Source organism: Bacillus rossius, chromosome 1 (genome assembly GCF_032445375.1).
Source record: "Bacillus rossius redtenbacheri isolate Brsri chromosome 1, Brsri_v3, whole genome shotgun sequence".
In the NCBI taxonomy this organism is placed as follows: domain Eukaryota; kingdom Metazoa; phylum Arthropoda; class Insecta; order Phasmatodea; family Bacillidae; genus Bacillus; species Bacillus rossius.
Genome location: NC_086330.1, coordinates 295,375,063 through 295,401,530, shown reverse-complemented (window position 1 = coordinate 295,401,530; position 26,468 = coordinate 295,375,063). Strand labels below are relative to the sequence as shown.

At 39.3% G+C, this 26,468-nt stretch overlaps 1 protein-coding gene across 1 annotated transcript in view; it reads left to right on the top strand.

The window, feature by feature from the left end:
• LOC134527769 (neuronal acetylcholine receptor subunit alpha-10-like) overlaps positions 1-26,468 on the top strand; it is a 93,721-nt gene that overhangs the window by 31,295 nt on the left and 35,958 nt on the right. The window contains exons 5-7 of the mRNA XM_063360701.1: positions 4,143-4,356; positions 9,039-9,198; positions 25,926-26,078. Coding sequence (XP_063216771.1) covers positions 4,143-4,356; positions 9,039-9,198; positions 25,926-26,078 — 527 coding nt within the window. The remainder of the gene's footprint in view (positions 1-4,142; positions 4,357-9,038; positions 9,199-25,925; positions 26,079-26,468) is intronic.

Below are 26,468 nucleotides of genomic sequence, written 5' to 3'. Positions count from 1 at the left end.
GAACTTCTAGATGGGGCGACCCCGGGAACTATTGGGGGTGTTCACGAATCTGGGTGGATCACGGGCGATCTATTTTTTTAATGGTTCCAGCATTTTGTATCTACAGTTAAACCGTCGCTTGAAGATCCTGTTGTTTTAATATTAGACGGACACTACTCCCACACACGTAACATTAATGTGATTGATTGTGCTCGTGTAAATGGGGTTTCCATTGTCAGCTTACCACCGCATTCTACAGCCAAACTCCAGCCTCTCGATGTTGCTTTTATGTTTCCCTTTAAAACATTTTATTCTCAGGCAATTGAGAATTGGCTTAGGGCCGGTTTTATGACCCCCGGCTAAAGTACCGGCTAAAATTTAACCGCAGGCTAGCTCTTATTTCGGTTTTATGACTCCCTGTTAACGTCTACCTTCCAGTTAAAGTTTCGGCTAACCTAGCGGGTGGATGAACCGGCCGCTAGCTGCTTAACCGGAGGCTAAGCAACAGAAAATAAAATGGCGATGTATCAGGCAAGGTTAGTTGTTGATAGTGATGATAACTATTTGAGGAATTCTATTGAATATTTGCAGGATGCGATAGAATAATTTATTACTAAATATAAAATGCTTCGCCGTATTCGTCAAAGTTTTATTAAAAATTTCATGACATGAAAGTGTAGTCACGCTTTTCTATTCTCGTCGAGTCGTGTATGATTATTTGACTTTAATTCATCACGAAGTACATAAACGTATGCAATGTATATAAACTTTAATGTTCCTGCTTAAGAATATGTGTAAATAAGTGAATTTTAAAATTGCAAAACGAGGGTTATTATTACCTATAAAATGCGTGTTTTCGTGGAAGTTGTATCTGTGAATTTTTATTCGTAATACAGTGGACATATGCCGGGAATGAAATGCACTTCATACGACTTCAGACGTGGTTATAATTCAATGAATACAATTGAATGTGAAAATAAATGTTACCCAATTATCCCTTCCCTATCTTACAAACCTTTAGGTACTTATTATCTACCTGCCACGCAAGTCAAAACGAAAACAGCACTGGAATTATTCTGTTTCCCGTATCCAAGTTTATCCCTTGATCCTATCGGCATGACCCTTTATATGTTGGTCTTGTTTTACATTAGACTTGCTGTTTTAATTTAGAATGTTGAAAAATCCTGTACATAACTCAAAATACCTAACATATCACGATACAAACAAATTATGTCAGGTCTTGTAAAAATGTATTTCTTTCGTATACATTTTACAATCATAATTATTTCCCCAGTGAATATGTCTAGGATCTCTCGACCTACTAAATTAAAAAAGCAAGCATCCTATACCACAAACTAATTCCATCAGGATCGGATTAATTTGGATACGTGATACGAAACTATTAGTACAAAAATGAAACCTACACCAGTGAAATGAAAATCGACAAGTATTTTCCCGAAACAGTGTCCATATTATTTGATTATGAAATAAATTTATGAAATAAATAAGTGTTCTCTAGCAAAAATGTCATCCGTATTTATTTGTTTGTATAAAATTACTTCGTTAGTTTTGACTTATATAACCTAACAAAATCATGAGTTTCAATACAAGAGTAAAGTTGAAAACACACTGTTTTGAATCGTAAATTGTAATTTTATGGTTTAATACAAAGCAGGTTTGACGTCGAAGTAGTTTTTTGTTATTTTAATTATATCTGTTGCAAGATAAAGTTCGCGGCATATTTCTTTACTGCAGCTGTAAACATTCCGAATCACAATACAAACAAACAGCTGACTAACATTCTACCAGAAAAAAAACTGGCTTGCAACAAAAGTTACCAATTTCTGGTTTATTTCATTACCAACACACCCAGTATTACACCACACGCTTCGTCAGGTTCCGGTTAGCCAACCGCAGGCTAAGTACCTATGGGCCATAAAACACCCCTCGTTCGTTAACCGGAGGCTAGCCTAACCTGAAGGCTAGCTAACCTGAAGATTTAGCCGGAGGTCATAATACCGGCCCTTAGTAGTAACCCTGGTCGTGTTATCACTTATCTGCAGCTTGCTAGGCTGTTTTCTCAAGCATACGTAAGAGCAGCAACTATGGAAACTTCAGTCAATGGCTTCCGCAAAACTGTCATAGTTCCTTACAATGCTAACGTGTTCAGTGAATTGAATTTTTTGGCTCACGCTCAACAAATCAATGCAGTTGAAGAAGTACCTACCAGCTCCCAGCCATCTCCTGCAGTCAGCCCTCAACACATCATAGCTATTCCCGTGATCCAGCCATCGAAATCTACAAGATGTGGTTCTGCAGTTGTCAATCATGTTCAACAAACAAATGAAGTCGGAGAAGTTGCTACCAACTCCCAGCCATCTCCTGCAGTCAGCCCTCAACACATCAGAGCTATTCCCGTGATCCAGCCATCGACATCTACAAGACGTGGTTCTGCAGTTGTGGTGACCAGCTCTCCACACAAACAAAGTGTTGAAGTTGCTGTAGCACAACGAAACAAGGTGTGCAGCAAACGACACGCGGCTCCACAAAAATCAACTATCATAATAAAAAAAAGAATATCTGTCAAAGCCGTTTCCAGTGACAGTGACAGTAGTGTAGACATTGAGTATGTGTCAACTGATGATGAAGATAGCGATGATGATGATGCTGAATGTCCTATTTGTAGAAAATAAATTTCTTTAGATAAACATGGTGAGAAATGGATTCGCTGTACGAAGTGTGTTATCTGGTACCATGAACTATGCTGCGGGTCCCAGAACAAAAATAACTTTATTTGTGCTACATGTTTGGAAGGCTAAACATCTGTAATTTTTGCAAAATTAATTATTTTATAAGAAAAAATGGCTAAAGTGTGTCATGTCTTTAACAATTTCGTGTTAGATTTCTGCATAGATAAATATTTTTAAGTTTTTTTGAAAACAAATTGTGTAGATTGCGTTATTTAAATTTTATTTTTGGAAAAAAAGAAAAGGGGACGAAATTAAGAACACTTTTTCTAAAATTCAATTTTTTCCAACTGAAACATTTTTTTTTTCAACGTTAATATTCTTTTGTTTTCTTTCGGTAAAATATATTCTTATCTATGAATAGTTGTTAAGTAAACATCCAAATTTTTAGAACAAGAAAACATTCCTGAGAGCTCTGAGGGGTCAAAATACGACTGGGGGACGAAATATGGGCCCCCTACCTTATATGCTATGAAAAAAGTGGCGGGGGTCAGTCTCTGCCTGCAGCCACCATGAGGGAAGGATCAGTCGCCATTTTTTTTTGCCCTCTCCGGGTTTGAACCTAGGACCCGAGCTCCATGTCATAAATGTATGTTTTTTTAAAAACTTGTATTAAAATTTAATTAATTGAATTTTTTATAATTTTTAAATTGTTTTCGTTAAAATTGTATAATAAATAAAGATTTTCAAGGTGGCGGTCATAACGGAAATTGCAACGGTGACGTCATAATTCAAAATGGCGGAAAACAAAATGCTGGAATATTCGAGAAAACAAAATGATGTTATCCAAGATGGCGGATCCAATATGGCCGCCGGGGTCAAGGTCAAGGTAAAAGGTCGCGGTCAAAGGTCAAGGTTACTGTCATCCAAGATGGCCGCCGTGACATCCCAATCCAAGATGACGGTCGGCACCAGGCACCACCGCCTGGCGCCTGCGCTCGGAGGAACTATTATATACTACTCACGTTGTTAGTGTAAGGAATGAAAAATAGTGCTTGAAAGTCATAAAAAATTAAATAATTACTAGTTGTCATACAACATGAAATTCGTTCTAAGTTATTCATTGCTGCGTTTAAAGTTATTGAATGCTGGATACATTGAGTTTAAAATGTTCGTAGATAATATTTTCGCTGCATGGAAAATGGGCAAATATTCAATCGAACATTTCAATGTTGGAGAACATAAATTTGTTATGTACATTAAGTTATTAAAATGTTCCAGAAGTGTATAGAAGTTTCCAAAATATTTCCAGAATAAATAGGTACTTCGAAATCTACCTACGCATAAAGGCTGTGCCGAAAGGGATTTTCTTTTCTAAAAGAGTTAATAAAACTGATACCCAGGTACAGTTCAACAGTGAAATGATATTACTTTGACCCAGCCTCCACACATGCTCAGTGCGGCTCTCGCCGGCAGGTCACGCACGGAGCACTCGCAGCCCGTGCCTCGCAACCTCAGCTGCACCGTGAGGCACGGCGGCAACGTGTCGTGCACCGCGCAGACCGTGATCTCGGGCAAGTGCCGGGCTGACGTGCGGCGCTGGCCCTTCGATGCTCATCGCTGCAGCCTGAGCGTGGGCTCCCAGGCGCACTCGCACAGCGAGATACAGTTGCAGCTGCCCCACGAGCCGGTGAGTATGTGAGTGAGTGTGGCGTGTATATGAGATGTTGTGGGAATGTTAACACACGTAGTGAGAGTAGGAGTGAGTATTGAGGGTATGTGAGTGAGAGTGTAGTATATTTGTATGTGAATGTTGTGTCCGTGTCAGTGAGTGTTGTGTGTACATGAGTAAGGTTGCGGGTATGTGAATGTTTATGTGAGTGAATGTTGTTAGTATGTTAGTGAGATTTTCTGTTATATGATAGAGTGCTGTGGGTATGTGAATAAATGTTGACATGCGAATGTTATTTGTATGTAAGTGGTAGATATGTCAGTTTATGTGAATGAGTGGTGTATGTTAGTAAGATTTACGAGTACCTATGTAGAGATTTTTATGGGCATGTGAATGAATGTTGATGTTATTTAAGTGAGTGTTCTCTGTAAGAAGTGGTTATGTGAGTGTTTATATGAATGAATGTTATTATGTTAGGCAGATTTGCGGGTATGTGAGAGAAGATTGTTATAGGTATGTGAGTTAGTTTTGAGGCTATGTGAGTGAATATTTTATGTATGTGAGTGTTGTGGCTGTTTTATATATTATTTATTTCATATTATAATAACTTATATACAACATACATGAACAAGACGCTATCTTATATCACACTGATCATCTACCATTGGTGCCAACAACTGTATCCATAACAGTGACTATGTGAATTAATGGTGTTGGTTTGTGAGTATTGTTTGCATGTGAGTGAATGTTGTGCTTGTGAACGAGTATTAAGGGTATGTGAGAGAGTGTATTGGATATGTAAGTGTTGTGAATATGTGTTGTGGGTAAGTAAGTGATTGTTATTTTTATGTACATGAGTGTTTTGTGTATATTAGTGAATTTTTTTTAGGTGAAGAAGTGTTGTGAGCATACCACTAAGTCTTGTTTTTGAGTGTTTAGAAAATGTGTCGTGGATATCTGAGTGATTGATTATGGAAATAAGGGTAATCCATTAATTACGTGAAGCGATTTCGGCGATTTTTCGACCCCCCGCCTTTTCCCCCCATTGGTGAGATGTGATATTTGGCTCGACCCCCTCCCAACCCTAATCACATGTGAGATTTTTCAAAGTGCGTATTTTTAGTGTAAATACGTTAATCTGAGCTTGATTGCGTTGGATTTATTTTTAAAAAAATTTGCTTGATTATTTTTATTTAAAACTAGTTAAGACTAGTATTTACGACAGAACGTAATCTAGAATCACTATGAGAAAATTGAACAATAAAATACTTAGGGTAAAGTCGGGAGAGATGCCGCAGGGGGATAGATGCCGCAGTTAGTGAATCATCCTGAAGGCCATGAGTAACCGCGCTGCCTGCCAGTCGAGTGGAGAGTCTTGGAAGTGAATGTTCTTTGACAAGTTTCGTGCGGACCGTGCAGTGCAAACGGTTGTTTTATGTCGATTATAACGAAGAACTGTCGTTTCAAGGAGGCTTGAAAACTTTCAGGTAACTTTTCAACATCATGCTGAGTCAATAATCTTCGCAGTTTAACTGAGTCTTGCTATTTTATACGAAAGTGCAAATCGTTTTCTTTCTCGCTGTTGTGGTTAGAGGCCGTACGCCATATTTTTTTTCCGTTTAGCTGGGTGCGGCATCTCTTCCACGATTTAAGGAGAGATGCCGCATCTGCGATTGGGGTAAGATGCCGCGCTTCAGCATTAAATGCGTGTACAAATGTCATGGTTTCAGAAGGAGGTGGTTAATAATTTTAGTAGTATATAATCCTAGCAATACAAAGGAATTGTCAAGAGATGTAAAAGGTTAAATATCCAAGGAAAATTGTTTTTTTTTCATTTATGTAGGTTAATAATAAAGTAGATAACGAGGTAGTGTTATTGTTAAAGGCCTCGCCTTATTTTAGCTTTCTTTCATTGTTGAGGCATGGTAGCATAATACACAATATTATTGAATATTTCTTTTTATTTCAGAGGATATGCCACGTGTTTACACACGTAAAACTGATCGAGCGGCATGGTCACAAGAGGATTTGAACAATGCTGTAATAGAAGATAAAGTGAAAATTAGGGAGGCGGGAAGACGTTCCAACATTCCAGAACGAACTTTACGTAGGCGACTCATTTCAAGAAATTTTGAGAAACGAAATCTAGGCCCTTCATCGTGTCTAGGATATGAAGCTGAGAAGAAATTAGTTTCTCATATTGAAAAATTGCAAGCTGCAGGTTTCGCACCGAACAGGAAAACCGTCCAGAAACTAGCTTACGACCTTGCTGTAAGTTGCGGTATACCCCACAAATTCAACAATGAAAGGCAGCGAGCGGGTCGGGATTGGTTCAAATCGTTTATGGAATGTAACGTTAACCTCTCTCTGAGAAAAGCTGAAGGAATTTCTGTTCTCAGAGCGCAGGGAATGAACAGAGAAGAGGTTAATAAATACTTTGATTTATTAACTGCTACACTGCAAGAACACGGTCTTATGGGTAAACCAGGAAATGTCTTCAATGTCGATGAATCAGGTTTGCAGCTTAATAACAAGCCAGACAAGGTAATTGCAGTTAAGGGCAGCAAAGATGTCCATGTTCTTACATCAGGGGAGAAAGGGGAAACAATCTCTGTAATTGCATGCACAAATGCTGAAGGTAGTTTTTTGCCACCATATTGTATTTTTAAAGGCGTGAACAGAAAACCCGAATATTCAGACGGTATGCCACCAGGATCTATTGTTACCATGAGCAAAAAATCAGCTTATGTTACAAGCGAAATATTCATGGACTGGTTGGAAAATCATTTCTTACCACGTAAACCTGCAGGTAAAACTCTTCTTATTTTAGATGGCCATGCTTCACACATGAACTGCTTCAAAATGCTAGAGTTTTGTGTGTTAAACGACATAATTCTCTTATGCCTCCCAAGTCACACTACTCACTGCCTCTAGACCGCTCTTATTTTAAGCCATTAAAAACGTACTTCTATCAGGCTTGTCAAAAATGGATGATAGCAAATGAGAACAGGAAAATCACTCGTTTTCAGTTTGGTGCTCTCCTTTCTAGTGCCTGGTCTCTTGCAGCAACTGTTGCAAATGGTGTTGCTGGTTTTCGTGGTACTGAAATTTTCCCGCTAGACAGGTCAGCTATTCCAGATCATGCTTTTCGTCTTTCTGAAAGCGTAGGTGTACCTAGTGGTTCTACTTCCATAAAATACCAGAATCATCAAGTAAGTGATGAAGCAAGCCTAAGCCAGCAGTTAGTCGATAGGCCTGTAAGTCCTAAACAGTGTTCATCGGTTGGCCCAAGTTCATCTAGGCCAGTGATCCTCCACAATAAAGCTGAAGTTTGTCAAAGCCCAGTAGATCCACAACTAACAACTAGCGTAATATCTCCGATACCAGTGATGCCAGCAAGAAAAAACTCAAAGAGAAAGCAGTCAGCTGCAATTCTCACCGAACCCGATTTCATCTCCGGAAAAAAAAAGTAAAATTTCTGCTCGCCAAACTGCAGGAAAATGTACGCCTAAACAGTTAATGTGCAACAAGACTGAGTCCAAGGGAAAACCAAGACTGAGGAAACGGAAAATTTCTTCGTCATCATCAGACAGCAGTTCGTTTAGTGTAGCATGCAGTGGACAATCAGAACTTTCCGAAGAAAACGAGTGCGTCGAGTGCTTAGAAGAGTACGAAAAAACAACTTCATCGGCAGACTGGATTAAATGTGTTATTTGTTCACGTTGGTTGCATGAAACATGCACGATTTATTGCAACATGTGTTCAGTGTGCGGTAGAATGGAAAAGAGGAAGAACTGGGCAGCTAAGAAACTATAATGTTATTTTCCATAAGCCATCTCTCCCACCACACTGCGGCATCACACCCACCCCTGGTGGGATAGATGGCCAAGTGTAATGATTTTTTAAATGTATTTTTATTTTGTGACATATGTTTTCAAACATACTTATAATAAGATTTAATGATTTGTCAACAAGTACAGATAAGTTTTTATTCATAAAACTTTAGTATTATTTAAATATTAACCTTTATATTTTATTTTTATAAAATGTGCGGCATCTCTCCCGACTTTACCCTAAATGGAACTACTAAAATTCGTAAAAGAATATGCATTATAATTCAGTCCTCTGTAACTCATATGTGGTCTCAACAGTGACTTCGTGGCGTTCGCATAACCGCGATAAATATTATTGTGCAGGGAAACATGTCCCCCTCTCCTCCACGTGAGATTGGGTCGGATTCGGCTAGACCCCTTCCCGCCGCCCAAATGCCTCAATTATGGACGACCCTTAAGTGTTTGTTTACATTAGTGAGCACTGAATGCGTTGTTAAATGTGAATTTTGTGTGTACGTGTGTTTTTATTTTTGGAAACTTAGATCGTGGAACTAACATTTAAAGGGTTGCATTTTTCAATACCGTTATTATTTTTATTAGTAATATTTTTTTTAATATATTTTATTTATAGTATTTTTATTTGACCCTTGATACCTATATTTAAATTTGATTTAAGAATGCGAATTAAAAAAAATTGATATTACTATTACGAAAATATCCGTTTAGGTATTAACGAAGATTTGAGAACATTTTGTCACCAGTGCTGTTCGTGAATTGAAGGTGAAGGTGAAGGCGAAGGCGAGTGTGCTTGAAGGTGTGCTCATCCCTGCAGAGAGCGAGCTGGCCTAAGTGGACTGTGTGGCGCAGATACTGCTGTACCGCTTCCAGCAGAGCCGGCAGTGGCACCTGGTGAAGATAAACGCCCGCAGGCCGTCGCAGGGCGCGGAGTACTCCTGGCTGGAGTACGACGTCCACCTCGAGCGGCACGCCCAGGGCTACTTCACGGTGGTGGTCGTGCCTGCCCTAGGTTATTATAATATGAAATAAATAATATATAAAACAGCCACAACACTCACATAGCCACAAAACTAACTCACATACCTATAACAATCTTCTCTCACATACCCGCAAATCTGACTAACATAATAACATTCATTCACATAAACACTCACATAACCACTACTTACAGAGAACACTCACTTACATAACATCAACATTCATTCACAATGCCCATAACAATCTCTCACATACTCGTAAATCTCACTAACATACACCACTCATTTACATAAACTCACATATGCACCACTTACATACAAATAACACTCGCATAACATCAACATTCATTCACATACCCACAGCACTCTCTCATATAACCGAAAATCTCACTAACATACTAAAAAACATTCTCTTACATAAACATTGACATGATGACACCAAGTGCGCCTGCGCACTGGGGACAACTGCACTCTGTTATTAGAGGGCCAGATATCATATTTGAAACTAATCCGAGGGCCAACAACATGAATTAATTAATGTTGCATTTTTACTACAATTTTTGTATGTCTTATATGTTCTGTACAGTAACTAATAAATATATATATATGTAGCACGTGAAGTACAGAAAAAATTAGACTTTCAAAAAAATAGTATTTACGAAAAAAATTAAAAAAATTAATACTGGACGTCAGGGCTTAAATATATTATTACATGGTTAGGAATAGTATTTTTGAGTATTTATGTGAGAATACTTCGGCTTCTGAACAATGTCTGCTAACAAAGTATTCTAGAAATATGCAAGCACATACGGATAATTCTCAGCTAATAACACTATTTCTTTGTTGGAAGATTCTTCAAGCGGACTGAATAAAACGATGCAGTGGGTCGGATGTGGCCCGTAGGCCTCCAGTTTGACATTACAGGAGTAGATACAGCACTAGTACCGAGTGGACCCTTAGGCCCGTTCTACAATGACACGAAGACGGAGACAGATCTCACGGAACAGTGTCTCTACAATAGTACGCAGACGGAGTCGGACCCGTACGGATTAGCTCTGCAATGCTGAGCTCTGCCGATTACTTTGCTCCGTGCGACTAATAGAAGCCGAGTAATTGGCTGCAGTGGTAGCCATGTTAGTTTATGTTCTAAATATGTTAAAAATTGTTTCAGTACAAGAATATCTAGTGTTATATTATTACTTGTAGTTTATATTTATTATCAACAACCTGTACCGGTTACGCGTTGCTGAGGCCCAGTCTGGTTAAATGGAAAAGAAAAGAAAGAGCACACAATTTTTTTTGTAAATCGTTTGAAATAGGTACACAAACACAGAGAAACTATCTCGCCATATATACTCCTCTATAAATATCACTATATATCTCTCAATATCTCTTTATCTCTCATTTTATACATATATACGAAGATTTATATTCATCTCTCTCCATATCTATATTTCTTTATTTCTGTTTCTATTTTTATATCTATATCTAATTTTATCTCCCCATCTATATCCCTCTACATCGCTCTATGCATCTATATATTCATCGCTTTATCTCTCTATATACCTCCCTCTCTATATATCTATATATCTGTCTATATCTTCCTACCTATATATTTATCGTTACAAAACAGAAAACGAACAACCAACACTCAATTATATATATATTTTTTACCTATATATATTTTATCTATCTTTTTACCTGTCACATATGTGACATGTGTATATAAAAACATGTGCGTATTTGAATGCAACATTGAGTCAAAATTTCAAAGCAATCGGTGAACAACTTTAGGAGACTTAATATCTTGAACGAAAAAAAAAAACATTTGCATTTTTAATAACACATACACATATACACATATACACACACCTACACACACATACAGCTGTACCTGGCCACGCGTTGCTGTAGCTCAGTCTGGTTAGATAAAAAAAAAGAGAGTTTCTAATATGTTAATTTCACAATTTTTGAAGTGAAACTTTTTTGTGTACGTTGATAAGCGTAATATTTCAATTACAATTATTTAATTACAATTTCAATTACGATATACTTAATAGTCGAGGTTCGAATTGCCAAAGAAGTTTCACTTCTATCACGTGTACTGAGTTACACGCACTCTTTTGGATGTGAAACTTCTTTGGGTGCAATGGGAGTAAAATTTCAAGGCCGAATTTTAATCCAAAGTTTTCGTGAAACATTGTTGTAAAACTTTTTTTTTCCTAGCCTAAGTTAATCTAAATGTGTGTGGGAGGGGTCCAGGTTAGGGAAAAACTAAGTGTGTCTCAGGCCAAATTCTATTCACTCTACCATGTGGGGTTTTAACCATACAGAAGAAGGGCGCGTGCATCATGTGCTTATTGGAGTTTGTTGGCCAGTCATGGCTGCGATTGTTGCCATGGCTGGTGCCCCCCCTTAAGTTACCTAGCCTAAAAGCTAACTAAAGTGACCCAGGTAAAACCTGCACAGACACAAGGAAAACTCTGGGCCGGGTCATGCATTATAGTACAGTCATTTGGTTCGAAATATAGAGGTTACTTGGAAAGTTTTCCGGGAGTTTTGAAAATTTGTGATTTTATAGATTTTGATGTGCTCTTTCCGAATTTCCAATTTGCCACCTCGTGTATCTGCCGATCACGCCACCATATTAAAAAAAGGCTCCTAAAAGCAGTTTTTTTATATATAGGCCTATATATATAGTTACGACCTATAATTGGGGGAGAACTGGGTTCGTAAGGACAAGATAAATCGGTTTTATTACAGTTTTATTGATTATTAATATTTACATTAATAATAAATAATTTAACTTTAAAATGTCCGATGGATAATTACTGGCACTTGACAATGTTTATTCGCAAGTCACTCAATGTCTGTCAAGTTGCACAGTTCGCACTCCTCAAGGCTCAACAGTGGTTCGCCCCTTACCTCTCGCCTGTCCACACACACAGTTTCGCGCCACTCAGTCGCCGCACTCTCATGATTCGGCCGAACTCTGCGTCGCGCCACTCTCAGGGGGTCTCTCACCCACTTAGCAGCTGTTGCACTTCCTTTCACTTGGAATCCGCTCGGAACTGCCGCAGAGGCCGGCGTCGCTGCTTAAGTATTGTGTGTGTAGCCCTTCTCGAATCGACGAGAACAGCTGTGACGAGTCGCGTCATCACGGGCCGACCCGACGCCCGAAGCGTCGAAAATAGCGTCGCTTACTCACGTGACTTCACGCGGCGGCCCCCGGAATTCTCTACGCCGCTCAGCGACAGATAACGGCGCCGAGGCAGGACGATGCGTGGGGAGCGTTGGGGAGAGGGGGTAGCGACGACCCTTGTAACACGGCCAGGCACACGTGGTATGCGTTACATCAATGGAGGCCTCGTGATACTCGCATGACGCCAGTGGTCTGGTAGGGCCGCCAGCCAGCTCCGAACCTGGCGCGTGTCGCGGTCCTCTTTGCATTCGTAACACTGTATATATGCATATATATTTAAATTAAATTAGTATTTCGCAACTTTAACATGCAATTTCATTGGTTGCCAATGTGACGTTTCCGTGCACTGTGGGAGCAGCAGACTCGATAGTGAAGTGTTCCGATAGATCCGTCTCCGTTTACTTTATTCGTCTCCGTTTACATGATTCGTCTCCGTTTCCCTGCCATTGTAGAACAGGCATTAGACTGGGTTTATAAACTACGCAAGGGACTCAACGACGCAACACACAACCAACACAAGGAAATCACTATCGTTTATAAAGCACGCAAGTTGCAAGATGTCACCAACCTTACAATTTGAGATAGTAAACAAATAAGCATTAAACTGTCAAAAATGTTATTTTAAAGTGTTATTTCCCTTCGCCGTGTGAAAGTTTAGCAAGTGAAAACGAGTTGTATATAATAAAACAAAAAAAAAAACATCATGGCTTTCTATGCACAAAACTTAAGAGTCGTTAAATTTTTTCATTACCTTCACTTCCAAATATGGCAGGCCAAAACACAAGAAGTTGAAAGTTGGTCAATCTTGCGTTGCACTTTTTGTGTCTTGCGTGAGTAGTATAGCATAGCCGGTCCGGGAACAGGCGCCAGGCGGTGGTGGTGTTGTCGGTGTCCGCCATCTTGGATTTGTGACGTCACGGCGGCAAAAATTCCTCAAAATTCCTCAAAAATGACTCAAAATGACTCAAAATTTCCCGTTTTCGAGGGAAAAATTCCAGTTTCGAGGGAAAATTTCCCGTTTTAGTCCTTAAAAATCCCAGCGGCTAGAAATGTCCTGATAGAGGCTTAAGCATCCTTAACTCAAGCCTCAGTTAAGCCTCTATCAGGATGTGACCTTGACCTTTGACCTTGACCCCGACAGCCATCTTGGATCCACCATCTTTGATGACGTCATTTCGTTTTCTCGAACATTCCGGCATTGTGTTATCCGCCATTTTGAATTATGACGTCACCGTTGCAATTTCCGTTACGGCCGCCATCTTTAAATTTATTATCCGATTTTAATGAAAAAAATTTAAAAATTATAAAAAAATTAAATAATAAAATTTTTAATAAAATATTTAAAAAACAAACATTTACGACACGGAGCTCGGAGTCCTCGGTTCAAACCCGACGAGTGCAAAAAAAAATAAAAATGGCGACCGATCCTTCCCCCGCAGTGGCTGCAGGCATACTGACTCCCACCACTTTTTTTCAAAGCATATATATCGTCAGGTAGTATGACGTCATGTCCGCCATCTTGTCCTCGTCTGCTGGAAGCCATCATCAGTGTATCGTCGGCGAGAGTGCGCTGACGCCATGTTAGTTTAATTCTTATCCGCTAGAGTGCAGTAATCATTTATTATTGCTGTGACACCCGACATCTTGTCATTTGGCCACCATATTGAAAATCCATAATTATTTAGCTAGAAATTCGGGAAAAATTCCAAAATTCATTAAATAAATTTGTAATCTATATACTGATCGATTAGGTCGACTAAGGTCCTTGGTACGATCTAGGACGATGCAAAAAAATTAAATATGACATCAATTTAACATAATAGTAACAGGTTCGAGGAATTAAACACCACAAGTTCTTTTACAAACATAATATTTATTACATAATTTCTATTCTACTACAGGATCATTTGCGAAAGCCAGCAATCTTATAATCATTTAGTTCCGCAGCGGTGTGAAATGACTAATTCTTAGCTCCAATCGGTTTATACTAGACAGAGTCCAGCCAGAACCTTTACAGACATAGTCCACCTCTTCTTGACAGAGTTTCTGGATACCGTTTTTAACAGTTTGCTTCACATCGATAGAACTGTAAATTACTGCAGCCGATGTCTTGAATGCACACTTCTTCACTTTGTCATCGAACGGATATGGCTTTCCATATATACAGTCCAACCACAAGTTATATTTCAAAGGTCCGTTTGTTGCTACATCATCAGTAAGCTGATTGATTATGTCCTCTCTGATATCATCAAGAAAATTACAAATGTATTTCGACTCACCTAACGTATTTAAATAATAGTAGTCCTTCAATGTTCCACGAAATGCAGACTTCGCCAAGTAGAAGCCATTATCGTTCACTTGTAATGCGCCGAACACAGTCTTAGGTTTATTTTCCTGTTCAGACGTCATACCAATCGGTTGCTGCACATCGGTTTTCTTGCTTGTACGCTCACGAGCCTTCAACCTAAACCGAGGAGTCGAAATTTCTGCAGGTAGTTCAGCAGTAGGCACACGGACTTCACCTTTACAGTTTTTCGCATGTCGTCGCAAATTATCAATTCTAGTAAACCATTCATGACACTCATCACATCGAAACTTCATGCGAGATGGATTCTTCGTGCATTTGCTCCGCTCATGTCTTCGTGCATCATGAGCAAATGCGAACGACGTATCACAGTGGCTGCAAGGATACCGTGGTGATGAAGATGAACCTTTCAGACCCGATCCAGATACTGACGTTGCCGCAGTTGCACCATCTCCAGGCATACTCTTATGAACATCAATGCATCGTTGTTGCGCCGAAACCTTTACTTTCTGCCGAACAGCAGGACCTTTGCATGCCTTCATGTGCGTTTTCATATTATCTTTTCTGGCAAACTGCTTATGACATTTCTCACAAAGAAACATTTTACGATATAGGTTCTTCGCACATTCTCTAATCTCATGTCGTCGAGCATTGCTGTTGTTTGAGAAAATCTTGTCGCAGTAACAGCACCGATGTTCGTTAGTTGTTGTCGATTCGGCATCCATTGAAGTCTCCATTGATGGCGAACCAGCGTTCGCCGAGTTTCCCTGTGCAGCCAGCACTAGCGACATTAAAGTGTCTTCTGCTGGCGGTACCACGTCTGTTGAAGTCTCCTCCAGTGTTGACATCGACGTTGCCAACGGGATCTGCTCCACCATCGTCGACGCTGACGTCAAGGTTCCCGCAGTCGATGGTACAACCTCCATCGAGTTCGTCGTTAAAGTCGGTAAAGATGCCATCGAGTTCGCAAGAACAGGTAATTACGTGATTAATGCACCAGAAGAAACAAACTAGGTGATCCTTACACCGACGACGTCAGTAACAAACTGAGCGACCTGCTGTCTAGGACTCACTTATATACATGCACCATATGGAATAATACGCTAGTCAAATCAAGAACCATTTACAATAATACTAGAGTCAAAACAACATTAAAAATAGAAGGACCATCAACGCAAAAGGCAGCACATTTGGAAGCACCGACAACGAAAAGGCAGCACATTTGGAAGCACCGACAACGAAAAGGCAGCACATTTGGAAGCACCGACAACGAAAAGGCAGCACATTTGGAAGCACCGCCAACGAAAAGGCAGCACATTTTGGATGCACCATCGAATAAGGAAGCACCGACAACGAAAAGGCAGCACATTTGGAAGCACCGACAACGAAAAGGCAGCACATTTGGAAGCACCGACAATGTAAATGCAGCACATTTGGAAGCACCGACAACGTAAAGGCAGCACATTTGGAAGCACCGACAACGTAAAGGCAGCATATTTGGAAGCACCGACAACGAAAAGGCAGCACATTTGGAAGCACCGACAACGAAAAGGCAGCACATTTGGAAGCACCGACAACGAAAAGGCAGCACATTTGGAAGCACCGACAACGAAAAGGCAGCACATTTGGAAGCACCGACAACGAAAAGGCAGCACATTTGGAAGCACCGACAACAAAAAGGCAGCACATTTGGAAGCACCGACAACGAAAAGGCAGCACATTTGGAAGCACAGACAACGAAAAGGCAGCACATTATGAAGCACCTACAACGTAAAGGCAACACATTTGGAAGCACCGACAACGAAAAGGCAGCACATTTGGAAGCACCGACAACGAAAAGGCAGCACATTTGGAAGCACCGACAACGAAAAGGCAGCACATTTGGAAGCACCGACAACGTAAATGCAGCACATTTGGAAGCACCGACAACGTAAAGGCAGCACATTTGGAAGCACCGACAACATAAAGGCAGCACATTTGGAAGCACCGCCAACGAAAAGGCAGCACATTTGGAAGCACCGACAACGAAAAGGCAGCACATTTGGAAGCACCGACAACGAAAAGGCAGCACATTTGGAAGCACCGACAACGAAAAGGCAGCACATTTGGAAGCACCGACAACGAAAAGGCAGCACATTTTGAAGCACCGACAACGTAAAGGCAACACATTTGGAAGCACCGACAACGAAAAGGCAGCACATTTGGAAGCACCGACAACGAAAAGGCAGCACATTTGGAAGCACCGACAACGAAAAGGCAGCACATTTGGAAGCACCGCCAACGAAAAGGCAGCACATTTTGGATGCATCATCGAATAAGGAAGCACATTTGGAAGCTCCATCAACTAAAAAAGGCAAAAAGGAAGCACAAGTTACGAGATCTAAGTCTTAGTAAGAAATCATAATACAAGAAATAAAAACATTACATTCTTATAATTTAAATTATTTATTTTATTGCTTTACAGTTTACAAATGCAAGTAAAACAAGTCATTATTGTATGTAGCCAGCATTCCTCAGTTCCTTGAGTATGAAGGATATTTCTTTGATGCACGAATAGTTTCCTGCACAAAGCGAACCATGTAGAAGTCTTAGCCGGTCAACCAATATGTTTGGATCTTTCCATGATGTGTAATCATTCTCTTCTACCACCATCTTCCTTGCACCTTTATAATAAATATTATGATCTCTGGTGTCTTCCGTTTTACCACCAACCTCAGGGTAACTTTCATGTTTGAGACGGTGATCATCACAAGCTTGATCAGATTTATTTAATATATCTCGTTTCCATCGTTTCGGTCTCAGGACACCGCCACATTCTTCGATCTTGGCAGTTTTAGGTGCTTCATCATAGTCTATGTCTTTGTCAACAGCCTCAGAGTCACTGTAACAATCACCGTAGAAGGAATCGTCTTCACCCAATTTACAGTAATAATTCGATGTTGATGATGTTGAAGTGTCTTCATCGTCTTCATGCTTCCTTTTTAGGAGTCCATCATTTTTACAAAGTAGGAAAGATCTACTTGAATTCGGCTGGAATATATTCTCACTTTTCACGTTAAGGATTCTTCCCTTGTCTTCATTCTTCCGTAAATCATCAACCTTCTTCAATTTAAGTTCTTTGTCGAGATCGGAAGAGCCAAGAAAATTATTGTCGTAATGCAGATCACTCTTCCTTAGGCTAGTAGATTCATCGTTGTCCTCTAGCTTGTACGCAGGCTTGGCGCTACAAGTTCTGCCATGTCTTTTTAGGCTCTCTCTCCGCGTAAACGACTTGCTACATCGAACACAACTTATCATATTGCGCAGTGGATTTCTAACACAGTCATTCTTCTCGTGTTGTCTTTTATTCTTTCTCAAGATAAACTCTTTACTACAAAACTTACACCTATGTTCTTTCGATACAGCGTCAGATCCCAAATCGGAATTCATATTAGTTACTGAGACTAATGCCAGATACCAATTGAGTGTTTTAAATTAGATTCAATACTTAAATAGAAATTTTTTCATATTTCATCAGCGAGAATTAATATATCTCATGCAAAAGTACTTTATGCATGTAGTTCTGCTTTTCAACAACAGATGTCGCCACATGTTGCTTGCAGGTAAATAATATTTAGTTCTTTTATGCGGGATGCGGGATGCTCACTAACGATCGCAAAAGAAGAATGGCTTCGCTAGACTCCAAGGAAAAGGAAGTTCGTCTTACATGTTGGTGCTCCACAGATGTCTCATGGCGTAATATTAATTTGACTGAGTAATGATATTTGTTAATTCCACCTGATAAAAATATTGCAAGTTTTGATTTATTAGCAGAAATTATCGAATTAAATGTAACTCCAAATAAAAGGACATGTCTCATTAGACCAAAAAAAATCCATGCAGAGAGCGGTTTCTCAAAATAGTCAGAAACACTTGAAGAAACCACAGGAATGATTGCAAGAACACGGGAAAAACCATCAAAATATTGTCAAGAATAATCAGGAGCACACTGAGAAAACCAACATAATATTAACAATAATAATCGGAAGCACACGGAGAAAACCATCATAATATTGACCAGATTAATCGGAAGCACACAGAGAAAACCACCACATGATTTCTTTGATATCATAAAATTACAAGAAAAAATATTTAAAAATAAAAATAAATTAATAAAAAAATAAAAAATAAAAAAATGCATAAACAGTTTCTGCTAGCTTGTAAACTTATCATTGTTGAGCAAAGATAGAGTTCTTGTACAAGCCAGAAATTTTTTATGCATTTTTTTTATTTTTTTTTTATTTTTTTTATATTTATTTTTTTATTTTTAAATATTTTTTCTTGTAATTTTATGATATCCAAGAAAACATGTGGTGGTTTTCTCTGTGTGCTTCCGATTAATCTGGTCAATATTATGATGGTTTTCTCCGTGTGCTTCCGATTATTATTGTTAATATTATGGTGGTTTTCTCAGTGTGCTCCTGATTATTCTTGACAATATTTTGATGGTTTTTCCCGTGTTATTGCAATCATTCCTGTGGTTTCTTCAAGTGTTTCTGACTATTCTGAGAAACCACTCTCTGCATGGATTTTTTTTGGTCTAATGAGACATGTCATTTTATTTGGAGTTACATTTAATTCGATAATTTCTGCTACTAAATCAAAACTTGCAATATTTTTATCAGGTGGAATTAACAAATATCATTACTCAGTCAAATTAATATTACGCCATGAGACATCTGTGGAGCACCAACATGCAAGACGAACTTCCTTTTCCTTGGAGTCTAACGAAGCCATCCTTCTTTTGCGATCGTTAGTGAGCATCCCGCATCCCGCATAAAAGAACTAAATATTATTTACCTGCAAGCAACATGTGGCGACATCTGTTGTTGAAAAGCAGAACTACATGCATAAAGTACTTTTGCATGAGATATATTAATTCTCGCTGATGAAATATGAAAAAATTTCTATTTAAGTATTGAATCTAATTTAAAACACTCAATTGGTATCTGGCATTAGTCTCAGTAACTAATATGAATTCCGATTTGGGATCTGACGCTGTATCGAAAGAACATAGGTGTAAGTTTTGTAGTAAAGAGTTTATCTTCAGAAAGAATAAAAGACAACACGAGAAGAATGACTGTGTTAAAAATCCACTGCGCAATATGATAAGTTGTGTTCGATGTAGCAAGTCCTTTACGCGGAGAGAGAGCCTAAAAAGACATGGCAGAACTTGTAGCGCCAAGCCTGCGTACAAGCTAGAGGACAACGATGAATCTACTAGCCTAAGGAAGAGTGATCTGCATTACGACAATAATTTTCTTGGCTCTTCCGATCTCGACAAAGAACTTAAATTGAAGAAGGTTGATGATTTACGGAAAAATGAAGACAATGGAAGAATCCTTAACGTGAAAAGTGAGAATATATTCCAGCCGAATTCAAGTAGATCTTTCCTACTTTGTAAAAATGATGGACTCCTAAAAAGGAAGCATGAAGACGATGAAGACACTTCAACATCATCAACATCGAATTATTACGGTAAATTGGGTGAAGACGATTCCTTCTACGGTGATTGTTACAGTGACTCTGAGGCTGTTGACAAAGACATAGACTATGATGAAGCACCTAAAGCTGCCAAGATCGATGAATGTGGCGGTGTCCTGAGACCGAAACGATGGAAACGTGATATATTAAATAAATCTGATCAAGCTTGTGATGATCACCGTCTCAAACATGAAAGTTACCCTGAGGTTGGTGGTAAAACGGAAGACACCAGAGATCATAATATTTATTATAAAGGTGCAAGGAAGATGGTGGTAGAAGAGAATGATTACACATCATGGAAAGATCCAAACATATTGGTTGACCGGCTAAGACTTCTACATGGTTCGCTTTGTGCAGGAAACTATTCGTGCATCAAAGAAATATCCTTCATACTCAAGGAACTGAGGAATGCTGGCTACATACAATAATGACTTGTTTTACTTGCATTTGTATAATGTAAAGCAATAAAATAAATAATTTAAATTATAAGAATGTAATGTTTTTATTTCTTGTATTATGATTTCTTACTAAGACTTAGATCTCGTAACTTGTGCTTCCTTTTTGCCTTTTTTAGTTGATGGAGCTTCCAAATGTGCTTCCTTATTCGATGATGCATCCAAAATGTGCTGCCTTTTCGTTGGCGGTGCTTCCAAATGTGCTGCCTTTTCGTTGTCGGTGCTTCCAAATGTGCTGCCTTTTCGTTGTCGGTGCTTCCAAATGTGCTGCCTTTTCGTTGTCGGTTTTTCCAAATGTGCTGCCTTTACGTTGTCGGTGCTTCCAAATGTGCTGCATTTACATTGTCGGTGCTTCCAAATGTGCTGCCTTTTCGTTGTCGGTGCTTCCAAATGTGCTGCCTTTTCGTTGTCGGTGCTTCCTTATTCGATGGTGCATCCAAAATGTGCTGCCTTTTCGTTGGCGGTGCTTCCAAATGTGCTGCCTTTTCGTTGTCGGTGCTTCCAAATGTGCTGCCTTTTCGTTGTCGGTGCTTCCAAATGTGCTGCCTTTTCGTTGTCGGTGCTTCCAAATGTGTTGCCTTTTCGTTGATGGTCCTTCTATTTTTAATGTTGTTTTGACTCTAGTATTATTGTAAATGGTTCTTGATTTGACTAGCGTATTATTCCATACGGTGCATGTATATAAGTGAGTCCTAGACAGCAGGTCGCTCAGTTTGTTACTGACATCGTCGGTGTAAGGATCACCTAGTTTGTTTCTTCTGGTGCATTAATCACGTAATTACCTGTTCTTGCGAACTCGATGGCATCTTTACCGACTTTAACGACGAACTCGATGGAGGTTGTACCATCGACTGCGGGAACCTTGACGTCAGCGTCGACGATGGTGGAGCAGATCCCGTTGGCAACGTCGATGTCAACACTGGAGGAGACTTCAACAGACGTGGTACCGCCAGCAGAAGTGACTTTAATGTCGCTAGTGCTGGCTGCACAGGGAAACTCGGCGAACGCTGGTTCGCCATCAATGGAGACTTCAATGGATGCCGAATCGACAACAACTAACGAACATCGGTGCTGTTACTGCGACAAGATTTTCTCAAACAACAGCAATGCTCGACGACATGAGATTAGAGAATGTGCGAAGAACCTATATCGTAAAATGTTTCTTTGTGAGAAATGTCATAAGCAGTTTGCCAGAAAAGATAATATGAAAACGCACATGAAGGCATGCAAAGGTCCTGCTGTTCGGCAGAAAGTAAAGGTTTCGGCGCAACAACGATGCATTGATGTTCATAAGAGTATGCCTGGAGATGGTGCAACTGCGGCAACGTCAGTATCTGGATCGGGTCTGAAAGGTTCATCTTCATCACCACGGTATCCTTGCAGCTACTGTGATACGTCGTTCGCATTTGCTCATGATGCACGAAGACATGAGCGGAGCAAATGTACGAAGAATCCATCTCGCATGAAGTTTCGATGTGATGAGTGTCATGAATGGTTTACTAGAATTGATAATTTGCGACGACATGCGAAAAACTGTAAAGGTGAAGTCCGTGTGCCTACTGCTGAACTACCTGCAGAAATTTCGACTCCTCGGTTTAGGTTGAAGGCTCGTGAGCGTACAAGCAAGAAAACCGATGTGCAGCAACCGATTGGTATGACGTCTGAACAGGAAAATAAACCTAAGACTGTGTTCGGCGCATTACAAGTGAACGATAATGGCTTCTACTTGGCGCAGTCTGCATTTCGTGGAACATTGAAGGACTACTATTATTTAAATACGTTAGGTGAGTCGAAAGACATTTGTAATTTTCTTGATGATATCAGAGAGGACATAATCAATCAGCTTACTGATGATGTAGCAACAAACGGACCTTTGAAATATAACTTGTGGTTGGACTGTATATATGGAAAGCCATATCCGTTCGATGACAAAGTGAAGAAGTGTGCATTCAAGACATCGGCTGCAGTAATTTACAGTTCTATCGATGTGAAGCAAACTGTTAAAAACGGTATCCAGAAACTCTGTCAAGAAGAGGTGGACTATGTCTGTAAAGGTTCTGGCTGGACTCTGTCTAGTATAAACCGATTGGAGCTAAGAATTAGTCATTTCACACCGCTGCGGAACTAAATGATTATAAGATTGCTGGCTTTCGCAAATGATCCTGTAGTAGAATAGAAATTATGTAATAAATATTATGTTTGTAAAAGAACTTGTGGTGTTTAATTCCTCGAACCTGTTACTATTATGTTAATTTGATGTCATATTTAATTTTTTTGCATCGTCCTAGATCGTACCAAGGACCTTAGTCGACCTAATTTAATGAATTTTGGAATTTTTCCCGAATTTCTAGCTAAATAATTATGGATTTTCAATATGGCGGCCAAATGACAAGATGTCGGGTGTCACAGCAATAATAAATGATTACTGCACTCTAGCGGATAAGAATTAAACTAACATGGCGTCAGCGCACTCTCGCCGACGATACACTGATGATGGCTTCCAGCAGACGAGGACAAGATGGCGGACATGACGTCATACTACCTGACGATATATATGCTTTGAAAAAAAGTGGTGGGAGTCAGTATGCCTGCAGCCACCGCGGGGGAAGGATCGGTTGCCATTTTTATTTTTTTTTGCACTCGTCGGGTTTGAACCGAGGACTCCGAGCTCCGTGTCGTAAATGTTTGTTTTTTAAATATTTTATTAAAAATTTTATTATTTAATTTTTTTTATAATTTTTAAATTTTTTTCATTAAAATCGGATAATAAATTTAAAGATGGCGGCCGTAACGGAAATTGCAACGGTGACGTCATAATTCAAAATGGCGGATAACACAATGCCGGAATGTTCGAGAAAACGAAATGACGTCATCAAAGATGGTGGATCCAAGATGGCTGTCGGGGTCAAGGTCAAAGGTCAAGGTCACATCCTGATAGAGGCTTAACTGAGGCTTGAGTTAAGGATGCTTAAAGCTCTATCAGGACATTTCTAGCCGCTGGGATTTTTAAGGACTAAAACGGGAAATTTTCCCTCGAAACGGGAATTTTTCCCTCGAAAACGGGAAATTTTTTCTTAAAACGGGAAATTTTGAGTCATTTTGAGTCATTTTTGAGGAATTTTGAGGAATTTTTGCCGCCGTGACGTCACAAATCCAAGATGGCGGACACCGACACCACCACCACCGCCTGGCGCCTGTCCCCGGACCGGCTATCCTATACTTGCGTGTTTTATAAACTGATATTTGAAAATGTCGTATTGACCATTTTTATGTCTTCTGTGTCTTGCGTTCTTGTTTTTCTGGGGTAATTTTCATTGTTTTTTTTTTTCCCTTCTTAGTCGCTGTACACAATCTCAAAATTAACAAACATGAAAGCTGTTTTTCATTGCTTTATAATACGATTTGCACATTGTGATTCTATAATAAATAATGTCTAACAGTGCCTTATATTATAAATAGTCAAAATGTGTAATATAAGTGTACAGGAAAACTAGGTATTGTTTTTTCGTTAGCTTATGAAATAGCAGCATTGAGATTTTTTATACGGATTTTTAATATTTTATTAATATCACGATGGGAGATTGAGTAAAATCATATCAATGTTGTTGGAAGCTGTTCAGAACATTTAAACTGGAATATATTTTACTGGTTGGCCAGCAAAACCCACAAATGAAATTCCCTGACACTTAACTATCCCCAAGTATTTTATAATCTTACTGAAAAAGCCTGTAATATTTCCATATAAAACAGTCAGTACAAAGTTTTGCGCTACTTTCTAGCACTGCCATAGTCCCTGCGTACTTGAGGATTCTCCAGCATCATGATAAAACTGTTCACACAATAACAGAGTCTGGAAACATTCACAAAGAGATGTTTTTTTTTTACATCGTACTCTGAGGCACCATCACAGATGGGATCCAGCCTCACATGCCATAAAATAAAACTGCTCTTTAATACTTGGCACACCAACATAGCAACAAACACTGAACCTAAATACAATGATAAGATGTGCATGGCACGATTCATGGATTAGCGATTCAGAGGTCTTAGTCTAGCCGTTTCTTTTAAATTCCCATATGTGACATATACTTATCTTGACTTTAATATTTTTTTTACAGAAAATGAAAATACTCTGACTATTCCAGGTCTTCCCTGATGCTGGACATACTGTGTTACAATGTTTCCAAACATGCACTACCAATGACATATCCAGAGTGGTCCCCCCATCACCCTCCTCTCATTTCAGGAATTGGAAAACAAAACATAAGAAAGGCAAGTAGAGGAAGTCAGGTTCCGATTTCAGGTAGCTAGCGCTCTGCGCAGATAATCTTCAGCCGCCCTTCTTCCTTTTCTATTTTATCTTACGGCAAGCGCGGGGATGTAAAACGTATTTTTGTAGTGCCTTAAATGGTAGGTATTGTCATGTATTTTTGAAAATCAAATCACCGTACGTTAAAAAACTAATTTTTATCGATCTTAGATTGATTTTTTTTTTGCACCTCAAATTCTCCCACCCCTCAAAAACTGGCGCTCTGCGCAAATGCCCGGTTGGCCCGCTTGTAAATCTGGGTCTGGGTGTAGTTACTGTAGTTAGAGGAATTTGTAACTAATCATTACATAATAATTCTCAAACGAGATTTTTAATAAAAATATATTTTTCCTTTTGCTATTGTTTATTACTAGTATGGCGCAACGGACGTGGTGAACGTATACGTTCTTCTGTTTGTTTTTAATATAAGTTTAAATTTCAAGAGTTTGATCAGCCTGTATTTTGAACGATAAACGTGATACATAACTGAATTGAGGGGAACAAAATGCTCGAAGAGATTCTTGTGAAATCTGCCATTTAACCCCCTCCGCAATCAAATACAAACATCATCATGCTCACAACTCATGCTTCGATTTATTTATAATTGGGAGTTTAAGGTTTTCAAAACCATTAAATGAGACATATGAAAGTTATAAATCCATTCATAAACTATCAAATACAGTTATACTTATTGTTAATATAATTTGAATCACCAGCAAAACCATTAAATTATAGAGTTAAATAAAACTAGGTCTCTTATGCTATGTTGATATTTTTTTCGCCATTTATTTTATTTAAGGGCTATTCCTAAAATAATATATGTGGCAGAACACCAAATGTAAGGGAGGTATCACGTTATAATTCAATAAAAAGCTCTTAAATAAAAGAAAAAAAAAGAATAGAAAAATCAACATAACATGTGAGACTGAACCTTAAACTTCCTCCTACCACATTTTTATTTCCAGCTCTTGCCGCAATGACGCTGTTAACTTTGTGGGTGGAGCCCGAATGTTCGGAGCGCATCATCATGAGTGGTTTGAACATTGCTGGCCATGTGTTGTTCATGCAATACGCCATGCACCTGGTGCCGTCTAACGCCGATCAACCGCCACTGGTCTGTAAGTATTGCTTTCACAAATATTTTTTAAAAATTTTATTTAATGTATCACCATGCACGGAGCCTCTTGCAGATCGTTGCACAGGTGTAGTAGGAAGCGAGGTAATGCATTCCACTCGCATTCCAGGGGAGCTGAGATCGAGTTCCATGTGGCGATCCAGAGTTCGGGTTTCCCATGGTTTGCATAAGCCACTGCAGATCACTCAAGATCACTCCAGGGCACTGCTGGCGACTCTATAACATTCTAGACCACTCAATGACATTCCACGCCTCTCCAGATCACTCCACGCCACTACTGGCAACTTCAGGCCACTCCAGATCATTCCAGGCGTCCTGAATTGTCCGGCCGAATAAGGCAATGACTTATTTTGCGGACGGCCACCAATTACAC